General features: G+C 41.9%; 1 protein-coding gene across 3 annotated transcripts; it reads right to left on the bottom strand.

Annotated features, from left to right (window-relative positions):
* Positions 1 to 11,653, bottom strand: RABL3 (RAB, member of RAS oncogene family like 3). 3 transcript variants are annotated; one of them, XM_034060202.1, is made up of 9 exons: positions 11,580 to 11,653; positions 10,962 to 11,053; positions 9,722 to 9,851; positions 6,727 to 6,841; positions 4,760 to 4,910; positions 4,036 to 4,107; positions 3,063 to 3,101; positions 1,789 to 1,918; positions 1 to 234 (listed from the first exon to the last, which is right to left on the bottom strand). In XM_034060202.1, the coding sequence occupies exons 1-8, from the start codon at positions 11,623 to 11,625 to the stop codon at positions 1,832 to 1,834; spliced, it is 732 nt and encodes a 243-aa protein (XP_033916093.1). In that variant the 5' UTR covers positions 11,626 to 11,653; the 3' UTR covers positions 1 to 234; positions 1,789 to 1,831. The 3 variants fall into 3 exon arrangements, with proteins under 3 accessions (XP_033916093.1, XP_033916095.1, XP_033916096.1); XM_034060204.1 differs by lacking the exon at positions 1,789 to 1,918; XM_034060205.1 differs by lacking the exon at positions 1,789 to 1,918 and having other exon boundaries at positions 189 to 253; positions 3,080 to 3,101.
* Positions 11,654 to 11,785: the final 132 nt, after the last annotated feature.

Here is an 11,785-nt window from a genome sequence, read left to right as displayed (position 1 = left end):
TTTAGAAATTTTTGGGAATTTTTCTTTAAGTCTTTTCCAGCAAAAATAGCTTCAGCAGCCTATATAATTTTATTCTGCTTGATATAAGCATCATTGTCTTTAAGCATCCAGTCGGAATAGGAATGTTGTTTGGAACTCTGAGAGGTCATCTTCCACTTCTTAAGTGTTCAATCAGTAATGATGGCTCTTCAGTGTTCCTCCTCCAAATCTTTTCTTTTCAGAGAAGCCAGGAATCTAGAGACATGAAAGACAAGTCATTATATCAGCATCAGCATGAGTCTCCTCTGGCCCATCATCTCAGTGCCTGTTACCAAGCCAACTGCAACAATGTCTTCCTCTTCCACACTGTCTCCAGAACCAGGACTAAAAAGCTTCAGCTTACTGCTAGAGGAGCACCATTAATTAAACGAGCTCCAAACCTTGAATACGGCTCCATTTTTAATGTGGCTTTTTGGCAAAGGCCACAACAAAAGCCTTAATTTCTCAGGCAAATCCTAAACCAGTTAATTACAGAATTCAAAGGACCATTGTTTCGCCCATGGATTTAAATGCAAACAAGAATTTCTCCTTTGTTAATTTTTACAACTATAAAAGCAGTATTCTCAAGTCGTATTGAAGAGCTGTAGAGACTTTATGCCTTCTAACCTGAAAGAGGAGCACTTCACTGGTAGTTTAAAGTAGTTTTAACAATTGCCCAAAGCTTTAAAACAACCATCATAATAGAAATGGCTACAAAGATGCAAGTGATTAGCACTCCTGCTTTTGCAGCCAAAGGAGATACTGCTTACACTGTATCAATGAGTACTCACAAAAAACATCTCATTCAAGCCATTTAATGGTATTCCAAACAGATTTGCAATGCAGTGCACCCATGAATTCCCCCAAAAGAAAGAGATGCACTGCTTTCTAGTACTGTGTAAGATCTGTCTACTGGCATCATAAAACTATTTGATTACAGTCCAGTGTAACTTTTAGATAGCTAACTTCAAACAAGCACAAACAGCAGGCCCAGCCATCTCCCAGAATAATTCCACACTCTTATAAGAAACACAGTATATTAAAATGGAAGGTGTCAACCAAGAAATACACATCATGCCAGGAGAACATGGCATTTATGAGTGGTATGGGATGAACATCTAACTTAGAATACAAAGCAGACTACTTAAGTTACACACTTCATGGGTGAACTGAGAAAGCCAGAGCTTACCCAAAATAGAAATCCCCTGAAAACCCCACATGATTCAAATTTAGTTGGGGTTTTCAGGCCCAAAATGTAAGCAAATATGCAGGGTATTCATTCAGGAATGCAATCACAACTACAGCATGACACCAGAGGTAAAACACCATCTGCTTTGGCATTCTTGATATCAAAGTCAATAATTAGGATTTACTTCTCAGAGATCTGATCAAAGTCAGAGCTCCAATTTGAAACTTCTCATTCTTTTACTCCTAAAGTCTACAGTAGAAATACCTCAAAACACAAGTGATCAAAGGGACCTACTGCAGAAAACCCACAAACACATTCATAAGATTTACATTAAGTAGATAATTTAAAACATAAACATCAAGAGGTTATATTGAAATCCCTGATTCCAATTTGGATTCTGTCTCTTTAAATAGAATTGTCCACTACTTAAGATTTGTTTTAAGCTTTTGAGCTGTTGTCAGTGAGGCAGATGAAAGCAGTCATCAGCAAGCTGTAATCTTTGACATGTGGCCATAAGGAATATAAAGTTAATCCCTGGCTAGCCACTAAAAATGATTAAATAAGAAAAACAAAAATCTTACATCATGTATCAAGGACAACCAGCACACAAGCAGATTTCTAGCATTAAGCTATCATCTCCATGGAAGGGAGAGACTTCCCTTCATAACGCAGGGAGGATGGAAGAGAGGAGGAAAAAGGCATCATGCAGAACTGAAGGAAGAAAAAGCCAGTTTGTTTTTAAAAGGCATAAAAAACCATTGCAAACAAAGTAAGCATTTTGTAATCTGTGACTGTTTTTTTCCCCCACTCTCCCTAAGGGGCTTTCAGCACAGCTACAGCTAACCATACATTTGACTGTATTTTAGTGGTGCGATTCACAGTAATTTGCAAGCACCTCACAAATACAGTAAGTGGAATCTCGCTACTCCCTGCAGGGCAGACTGCACATGGGAAGGTGGGGGCTAAAAAGTTGAAGTGTGGCCTGCCCACTTCATTTTGCTGCTTCTTCACCAGCTGTACTGAAAACAGTTACCTCAGCCATTTAGGGATTAACTACAAGGTGGTATGATAATGCCATTTCCCTTGCGGCTCCACTAGTTCTATGAAAACTACCTATATAAAACCCATAAAATACTAGTTCCAGCTGTGCAAAAAAAGTCTTTTCATTGACTTTCAGAACAGCATCTCTGGCCTAAACCTGAAACCAAGCAGCCTGAAACTAAGACACTTGAAAGAAGTCATATTTGCCTATTTTACCTTACTCTTCCAACTTCTCCTATGTTAGCACACTTAATTATTTCACTGCCAATCACATTACAGACAAATACTTCAGCTGACAGAAGGTCACAGAATCAAAGAATCACAGAACTAGTTAGGGCTGGAAAGGACCTTAAGATCATCCAGTTCCAACCCCCCTGCCATGGGCAGGGACACCTCACACTAAACCAATCCATCCTTGAACAGTGCCAGGGATGGAGCATTCACAACTTCCCTGGGCAACCCATTCCAGTGCCCCACCACCCTTACAGTAAATAACTTCTTCCTTATATCCAATCTAAACTTCCCCTGTTTAAGTTTTAACCCATTACCCATATCCTATCACTACAGTCCATAATGAAGAGTTCCTCCCCAGCATCCTTATAGTCCCCTTCAGATACATGGAAGGCTGCTAGGAGATCTCCAAAGTCTGCCATTACTCTATCTAAAAACAGCTGTGCTTCCACAGAATTAAAAACTCAGTTACCAGCCCACATTATCACTTAAGCCATGTGAAGCCCATGTTTTAAGAGGACTCTGACAACTGTTTTCATGACACAGGGAGAAACACAAAAAAAGAGAAGGAAAAATGACAAACCTGAGAGCCATCTCTTGAGAAGTACCTCTTCTCTATGACCTGGGGAAACACAGAATGACCTTAGCTGGCACAGCATATGCATAACTTCAGATTCCAATCAACACTTCACATGTGAACACTGAAACTCATAGCTAACTGGAAGCAGGTCTAAACCCACGTCACCTGCTCCAGGCCTATTGCTTTAAGTGTAATGTCCTATTCCCCACAGAAGGAGTTGCCACCTCCAGCCATTCTTAGTAAAGCTTTGTTATTCTCAACTCAAACACACCTCATTTAGTTAGAGCACTTAGTAACAGAGGTGATGGTTTGGGTGCCTCCTTACTATATCACACTCAGTTATCCCAATCCCTCTCTGCATGTGCAGCAGTTCCGAGCACTAGTAAAAGCTCATTCTGCATGTACATAACTTTAGGAGTTCTGAGTAGCCCCTGTGCATAGGTGATGCTTGAGAGGAGGCAGAAGGATACTTATGCAGGCACTACCATCAATCTAAGAACCAAAAGGTTATTTGTATCACTGTACAATCCACACCCTCCTCCAAAGAAAATTCAAGCCGAATTTCCTCTAAAGCATGATCTATTACATGCATGAAGTGATCTGCTCCACTATGGTATCTTTGTTGAGGGGATGATTAAACCAAAGCATTCATTCTATCACTTTCACTGTAGGCCTTGACACTCTCTTTTGCAGGAAGGAAGAGTAATATGCTTTAATCAGGATTAACAGAGCTAACCATAGTCTTGGAACTCCCCACATTACTGCCTTAGCATACTGCAAACCCTCTGGCCTGCCAAACGACTCCAAAAACCTATGCAGAGTGCTTTTGCACATTATTTTTTCATTGCTCTATGCAGATCAAGAATCAAATCATCAAGATATTTTCTGGAGGTGTGTTAATACAGACCAATCTTTGGCCTCCCCCCAGCATACAATACATAGAACTATAAAGCATAATTTAATTGCCTTGACTTACCTTATCAAAAAACCTGCTTAGTTTGACAGCATTGGATGAACCTGCAGCTAGGAAACGAGGATTGGTGCAATCCTAGAACACACAAAAGACAACAAACCAAGCAGAAAGAAATCAATGCAAGGAAGCCCTACACATGGAAATCAACATAGACCTTCCCTGATACAGGCATATAGAGCCAGCCAGGGAAAACACAGTGTATCTGCTCATTTCTGCTCCAGAACCATTTGAGAGAAAAGGCCAACTTCTGTTCTGTGAATCAACCAGAGAATTCTCAGCACCCCCTTATGTGCTCCACACATTCCTTCTACCACCAGCTATACAGTCAGCTAATCATTTGTACATGCTACACATGAGACTGTGTGTGCTTGTGTGTTGTGTATACAAGCATTCACACGGCATGTGTATATATTTTCATACACATATATATACATCTTATATATACATGTATGTAAAAATAAAATGATGTTTCATTTAAAGATAGTCTGCATCAGAACTAAGAACTGAGAAAACAACTCCCAGTCATCAGTTCTAAGCTTTGGTGACCTTATCTAACACCCCCTACATCTCTAGAGAAACAGAGATGATCACTTCATCAAACAAGGGGGACAGCCTATCAAAACATGCACGACTCCAGCATCACTGAGAATATCTCCAAAAGTCCAATTTCTGCCACAGCATCTTTACTGTATAAATGCAAAGCAACCCTCGCGACAAGGATACTAACCAAATTAATCTCTTCAGCATTGAAATCCTCAGCCAAGAAAGCTGTTCTGGTCAAAACTTCATTCCGCTTAGTTTCTGGGATGTGATCCAGATTAGTTCCTATTACCAGCAGTGGAATCTGGTTATCAGCAAACTGTTCACGGTCATAGTCCCTGATGAGGGAAACATACACTCCTGAATGAAGTGATGGTTATGTAAGTGGGCACAGGGGCACATTCAGCTCCCCTGCCCTTTCAAGTAATGGTCACTTATTTATTATGGCTCATTATTTAGCTAAGTGAGAATGTGCTGTATCTGTAAATTAAGGAAGGGCTTCTGCATCTAGGTCACTACAGAAAAATTGAAAGGAAAGAGTACAGAAACCACGTGAGTTGGATTTCTTTTCAACACAGATGAACTGCAGAACAAATGCTAACACAAGCAGGAAATAAAGAGGAATTCTAGTATTGCACAAGGTGTAGGCAGGCATCGGAGACAGATGAGAGAGCTGGCATCTCTGAACATCTGGAATTCCTACATACATACACTTTTTAAAGAAGGACAATGAAATAAGAATGTGCAATAAATTGCAACTGTGAAACACCGCCCTTTTCCAGCTTAGATCAAAGAGGGCTGCAGTAGCAATTGTGTGGTGTCAAGTAACTAATTCTGCACTCAAGTAAAGGTAGCCACCATAGCTGAACTCCAACAAGCTTTGATTCGGATACAAACAATGATCAAAGATAGCCTTTATAAAAGAAATAATTTTGCAGTTAATTGTCTTCACAAATCCAAGCTCCAATCTCTCTCCTCAGCTAGGATCATCACTTGTCTTTACTTTTACCTAAACCAAGCTTTCCAGAAAGTAATTTTACAACCAACAGCAACAACTTGTACTAACAGCTGAGCATCTGTCCCTGACAGAAGTTCAGCTTTTGAGAATGAAAACAATAGTGAAGAACCTGCATGTGGAAAAACTGGAGAAATCTGCAGGTTTTATAATGCAAATCCTCTTTTCCCTTTCCCATGTTTCTACCTGTGTACCAGCACAGGCAGATAAGCAACTGATACTCTTCCCACATAAAGCTACCCCTTACTATTGCCTCCCTGCTCACATGTGAGGTTTATCAATGATCTCAAAACCTCCTTTACAGTATGTGTAACAGGAGCATTGAGGTACAAGAGGAAACACTTAGTAAGAATTCTACAAGCAAATATGCTGTTTAAGCAGTTTCCTCAGCAAATCTCCAGCCATACTCCTGAAACAATTCCCTCATCACCCAAATCAAAAACAATAAATGAAGTTCCTCAGTGTTGGTACACGGAAGGAAAGCCTTTTGGAACAGAGACATGCCATCCCATCACACTTCCTGTACAAGGGCTCTGCATGTCGCTGTACAGACACACGCCTTCAGGTATCAGGGACTGGACCCTCAGACGAAGGATGTATAAAAACATCTTCTCCCTACCAGCAGAATGGCCTGATGGGTAATGTAAAAAAAAAAACAAACCAAAACCAAACCCCAGTGATTTTCTTTTATATCCCCCATTTTATTCTTTCTTTAAGTCTAACCACATCCAACTTCATGTGGACTTCAATCAGCCTCAATCAGCCTTCAATCAGGGAAGTTGGCCAGAAGGGGGGGGGGTTAGCTCTCTTCCAGGTTGGGCTCGTTTTGGCGGGTGGTATCGTATTCTCTCTCCTTGTTTACTTCCTCTAACATTGATTTATTAGTGGTAGCAGTAGTGATTTGTGTTATAACTTAATTGCTGGATTGGTTTTACCTCAATTTGTGGGAGTTGTATTCCTCCGTTTCTCCTCCCCATCCCTCTGGGAGTGGGCAGGTGGGGGGGGGGGGGGGGGGGAAAAGGGGTGTGTGGTACTGCAGGAGACTGAGGTGGGGTTTTAAACCACAACACAGGTGAACAAAGTCCTTCCATAACAACTTGGAATGATGTTTTAACCCTGCACATATGTTTTTCACTCACCTATTTGTCACAAGAACTCCTGTTGGAGGAACATCTCTGTTGAGTGCTTCCAAAGACCAGCGATACAAATTCTGGGATGATTTCTTGTTGGTTAAGTCATGCACTAATATTATCCCTGAAGGGAAAGAGAAGGCAGCAAGATCCTATTTAATGATATACATTTTTTCCTTATCTTACCCAAATGACCTCTGCAGGTTCCCAGCTATCTGAGAATGAAGAAAGGGACATATAACTGGTTCAGTTACAGTGAATGAGTAAAGCTGAAAATACCAGGAAGTGACACGCATTTAAAGCTGCTTATCAGGAATTCAGGAAGAGCTAAGAGAAAAATCTCATAAAAGGAGAAAAGGAACAGACACCTCAAAGTTTAATCTACAAGAAGCCTGTGGGTATTTCCTCATTCTGCTCTGTCCGGTCCTAATGATACTGAAACCCTGTATTACTGCAGCAGAGAATTCAGCCTTTCTCTGGTTTACCTAACTGGTAAACACAACTATCTTTTTATTACACCATCCAAGAAGTCTAAAGGCTGTTTCTTTGTTTCAAGGAGTTTAAAGAGCACTGTTACATTCCTGCATTTTCAAGAGCTAATGCTACATACGTGGGGACATATCCAAAGGGTAGCAGTCTCTGATAAACTTTCACTGTCCACCAAATGGCTGGTAGCAACATGAATTAATAAGATTTCATGTTTTTAAGATGAAGCTCCTAGCATTTTTCATTACCATGATCCTTCAGAATGTAAATTCTGAGAAACAGCCAAACTTCCCAGCTGGGCTATTAACAGACACCCACTCCTGATAACCACAGTTCTTAACTCAATTACCAACTCCTGCCAGTAAATTTCTTCTATTTATTCACACCTTCTACAACCTGTAGAATGTTCCCACTTCTTTTAGATTTCAAACTAACAATTCGAGGAAAAAATGGGATTGTAACCCTTATATTCATCAGGATGTGTTCTCAACACACTTCACAGCCTACATGGAGAAAATATTAATTTTATCTTTCATCTGAACTCCAAAGGTGCCACCCACTGCACACACAATGAAAAAACCACATTTCCACAAACATTTTCCACTACCCCACACCACTGTGCACAGACTCTCCTGTGAAAGTTCTGAGCATATCACAGCCATAGCTCTATTTCAAAGCATTTATCTCAGCAACAGTGTAAAAAGGCAACTCAACTGTGCGTCCACTCCCAACATAGGGAGAAAAAGTGAGATACAAGATGACTTGGCATACAGCACCAAATTCAGAGGCACTGATGCATAACCTGTGAGAAACCCTCCCCACTTCCACTCTTCCTCAGTTATCTGCTTCACTGAAAACCAGAAGAATTGGCTACACCAGCAGAAAAAAACTTGTGTCAACATCAAAAAAGCACAGGTAGGACCAATGAGTACCCAAGGAAACGTTCCTCCCCCATTAAGGTCTGCAATCTACAGCCTTACTGTCCAGTCACTGTCCTAGACTATCACAGTCCACACACCAGATGGACAGTCACCAAAGCACAAGACCTGCAGTCAAACCAAACGCAAACTGCACCTAACCTTGCCAACAACCAGGTCTCTGACAGCCTGCACAGATGCTGCCACAACCAAACATCAACTGCTTTTTGATCTCAGGTTTTCAGATCACTGCAAGGCCAGAAAGCACAAGCAGTCAGGCAAAGGGAACACATTCATCTTTTCTTCTTAAATCAAGTCAAACAGAGGCAATTTGTGAGACAAGCTCTAATGAAGAAATTAACCTAATGAAAGAAACCTGAGCCAAGACAAACTACCAAAGTCAACAGTTTCCAAATGTGAGCTGCCCAATAATAACTTTGGGGCAGTGGAGATAAATAACCCTATTTTAATAGCATCATCAATCATAATTCAGACACAAAAGTTCAGGATTTCATCTCCTAATGGGCTCTTGTAGGGTATTTCCAAGTCTGACCCATGCTCACTGGCATGCTGTGGACTTGGTGTCAAAAAGAAATCCATCTTTATATACCAAAGAGGCTTGCTTTGAGAGCACAGCTTAACTCAGACCTTACTTACAGACGTCTGGTTAACAGCATAAGCAAGAGGTACCTACACACAGTTTTCCTCCTGAGAAAGGAGAAAGAAATAACCAGTTAAAGAATCACAGAGGAAAGATGTTTATGGTATGGCTTAACACATTACTGAAAGGCCCTCAAATGTTCTAGAACAAGAAAAGAAAATCCAACAGAACATTTGAGACAGTTTTTCAGAAGCAGTTTTTAATCTGGTATACATCTATTTGTAATGAACAATCCTGGGATGCCAAAAAGTAACAGCTGAAATCCTGCTTTGTTACGTTTATAATCTCTTGCTTGTTCTTACTGCTGGTTCTGATGAACTACTCAGCCTTTAAGTCAAAATCCAAGTAAAAGGCTTAAAACACTACTTTCTACATAGAGCAAGTTGCAAGATTCAATTCTTAAAGCTAATTTGTCAAATTAAATGAACAGAGGCAAGATGGTTATTAGCATATTGCAATTTTATGGGACAACAATTCAGATTTGCCAGGGTAAGATATAACCATTGAAATTCATATAAATTCAAATAATTATTTCCCTGAGGCAGGTTTCAGAACTGAACAGACAAGAAAACATAAAGCATATTTCTGCATGCATATCAGGCCTGGAAACGTGAAGAGAACCTTTATGCCTGCAAGTGTAGCTGTAAGGGACATCACTACAGTGTCAGAGAGTCCCTGCTGCACCAGCTGCACAAGACTGAAGCTAAAAGCCAATGAAGCTCATCTGCACAGGTCTGCCTAAAATAGCTTTCCAGTTCAAAACTGAATCCATCAAATTCTCCCTATAAATTGTATTAGGTTTTCTTCTGTATGAATGCATTGAAATCAGTAAAGAGAACAATAAAAGCCCTCAGCCTCACTTAAAGGAATCCTGCCCTCGAACCAGGAGACAGCTCAACAGAGACGGTGATAAAACCAGATTTACAGCAAGCAAACTTACCATTCAGCAATTTATAAAATACTGCTCGTGTGCGTTTCACACTCGTGGCAGCATCCACTGAACCTCCAACATCCCACAGCTCAATGTAGTAGGTCTTCTCTTCTGGAGTCCCCTCTTTGTAGTCATGGATCTGATGAAAAATTCACACCACACATAACCACAGCAGCAGCTCACAGGAGTTAATCCACACAACACACAGGTACTCAGCTAGAAGGATTATTGTACTGGGATAGAATCTTGTCAATTCCCATGTTGACACCATTTCAAAAACAAATAGAAGAAGGAAGAAATGAGTCAAGCAGTGGCCACTGGACACTACAGCTCCTGTTTGAGATGGAGCTTTGAGAATGTGCAGAGAGTATCTTTTCCACCTCAGTATTAATAAACCTAATGCCTCCTGAAGTGCTTAGAAATAACATGCTACTAAAGCAGATGGAAAAAGTGAGGCCATGACTTCCTACATGGTAGGATTGCAAGAATATTAACATAAGGGCCCACACTGGATTCCAACTAACCACATCTTCTTCCTCTCCAAATTCTCATTGACATCTCAACTGGGTTAATTTCTGCCCCTGGATCTAATGGGTAATTTTGCTCTACAGTCAAACAAGGTCACCACATTTCTTCTCCCCAGATTTTGGAAATATATTCCTAACCTATGGCAGCATACTTCAAGGAGAGTGGAGTAAAGAAAGATGAAGGAAAAAAAACATTTATTACTATCTCATGAGGATTGTAGGTTGGGCCAAAAGCTTGCTAGATTAATATCCTCATTCCTCTGACAGTAGGTTCTACAATGAGCACACAGGAGGAGAAGCAAGCCTATGGTCACAGCCAGCACCCTCAACTTAAACAAGCAAATTGCTTTTCCCCAGTGTGCCTGGCTGACACCTTGGCTGTGCACTGACTGTTTCTTAAGGAAGTGTGGTTTCAGTTCTGTGCCTTCTGACTTAGAATTCTGCTCCATGACTTGAAACATGCCAGGAACCACTGCAGTCAGGAGAGGTGCTACAAATGATAAATACTCTGCCTGTTTTTGACAACCTTGGAAGGAGAAAACTTGCTCACACAAGTGCTTGGCTCATATTTACTGCTGTTTGCTTCAACAAATTAAGCCCTAAGAACAGAACATCAACATACACCTTTTTATGGAACAGTAAGTAATGAAAAGGTAAATAAGTCAAAGCCCTTCCCTTACACTTCAAGGTAGGGCTACCCAGAAGTCAGGCACATCACCTACTCGAACTTCCACCGAGCAGCCCACTGTCCAGGATGGGTTTCCCAACACTTGGTTGTGGCATAAGAGGTGAACAAGCGAAGACTTCCCGACACCTGCAAGTGCACAGAGAGAACAACTGCTGGGAGATACACAAAGCCAGAGAAAACGCCAAAGAGCAGCTGGGCACAATCATAGACTCAGCTTGGCTGGAACAGACCTCTAAGCTCATGCGGTCCAACCATTATCCCAGCACTGCCAACGCCACCACTAACCCACGGTACTGAAGACCTCGTTTACACCGTGTGCGAGCACTTCCAGGGATGATGACTGCAGCACTGTTCTGGGCAGCCTGCTCCAGTGCCTGAACACCATTTAGGGAAGGAGTTACTCCTAACACCCAGTCTGAACCTCCCCTGATTTAGCTCTAACTCAACTCAGCAGCCGTTAGCAGCCAGCCGCCTGTCCGTGCTCAATCCCCATGGCACACACCGCAGACTGTGCATCCCCAGGCAGGCTGCGGACGGGAAGGACCAGCGGATGAGGAGGACGGCAGCGTACCGCACATGCTCCTCCGGAGGCAGCCCCATCTCGGCTCCTCGGCCGCCCCCACCCTCACCGTGCACCGGGAGCGACACTCACCGGAGTCACCCAACACCAGCACCTTGACCCTGTCCAAGGCCGCCATCTTATCCCAGGCCGGCAACAACCCCCGGACACCACCGCCAATCGCAGCGCACGTTCCTGCCGCTTCTCTCAGCCTATTGGCTGGCTGCTCAAACGTTCACTTCTGATTGGTTCAACTGCGGTAATGGGCAGGACCTGTTCGCGGCTGGGGGTATTTATGA

The sequence above is a fragment of the Melopsittacus undulatus genome, chromosome 2 (assembly GCF_012275295.1).
Source record: "Melopsittacus undulatus isolate bMelUnd1 chromosome 2, bMelUnd1.mat.Z, whole genome shotgun sequence".
Taxonomy (NCBI): Eukaryota; Metazoa; Chordata; class Aves; order Psittaciformes; family Psittaculidae; genus Melopsittacus; species Melopsittacus undulatus.
This window is presented reverse-complemented; position numbering and strand designations above follow the sequence as displayed.

Bases quoted from the DNA above. Each gene is read 5' to 3' on its own strand.
- RABL3 (XM_034060202.1), bottom strand. From the start codon at position 11,625: ATGGCGGCCTTGGACAGGGTCAAGGTGCTGGTGTTGGGTGACTCCG. The intron at 9,852-10,961 runs GTAGGTGATGTG...ATTTTTCATCAG, and splicing joins GCTGCTCGGTGGAAGTTCGA to ATCCATGACTACAAAGAGGG. The intron at 1,919-3,062 runs GTTTGTCATTTT...TTCTTCCTTCAG, and splicing joins TCTCAAGAGATGGCTCTCAG to TTCTGCATGATGCCTTTTTC.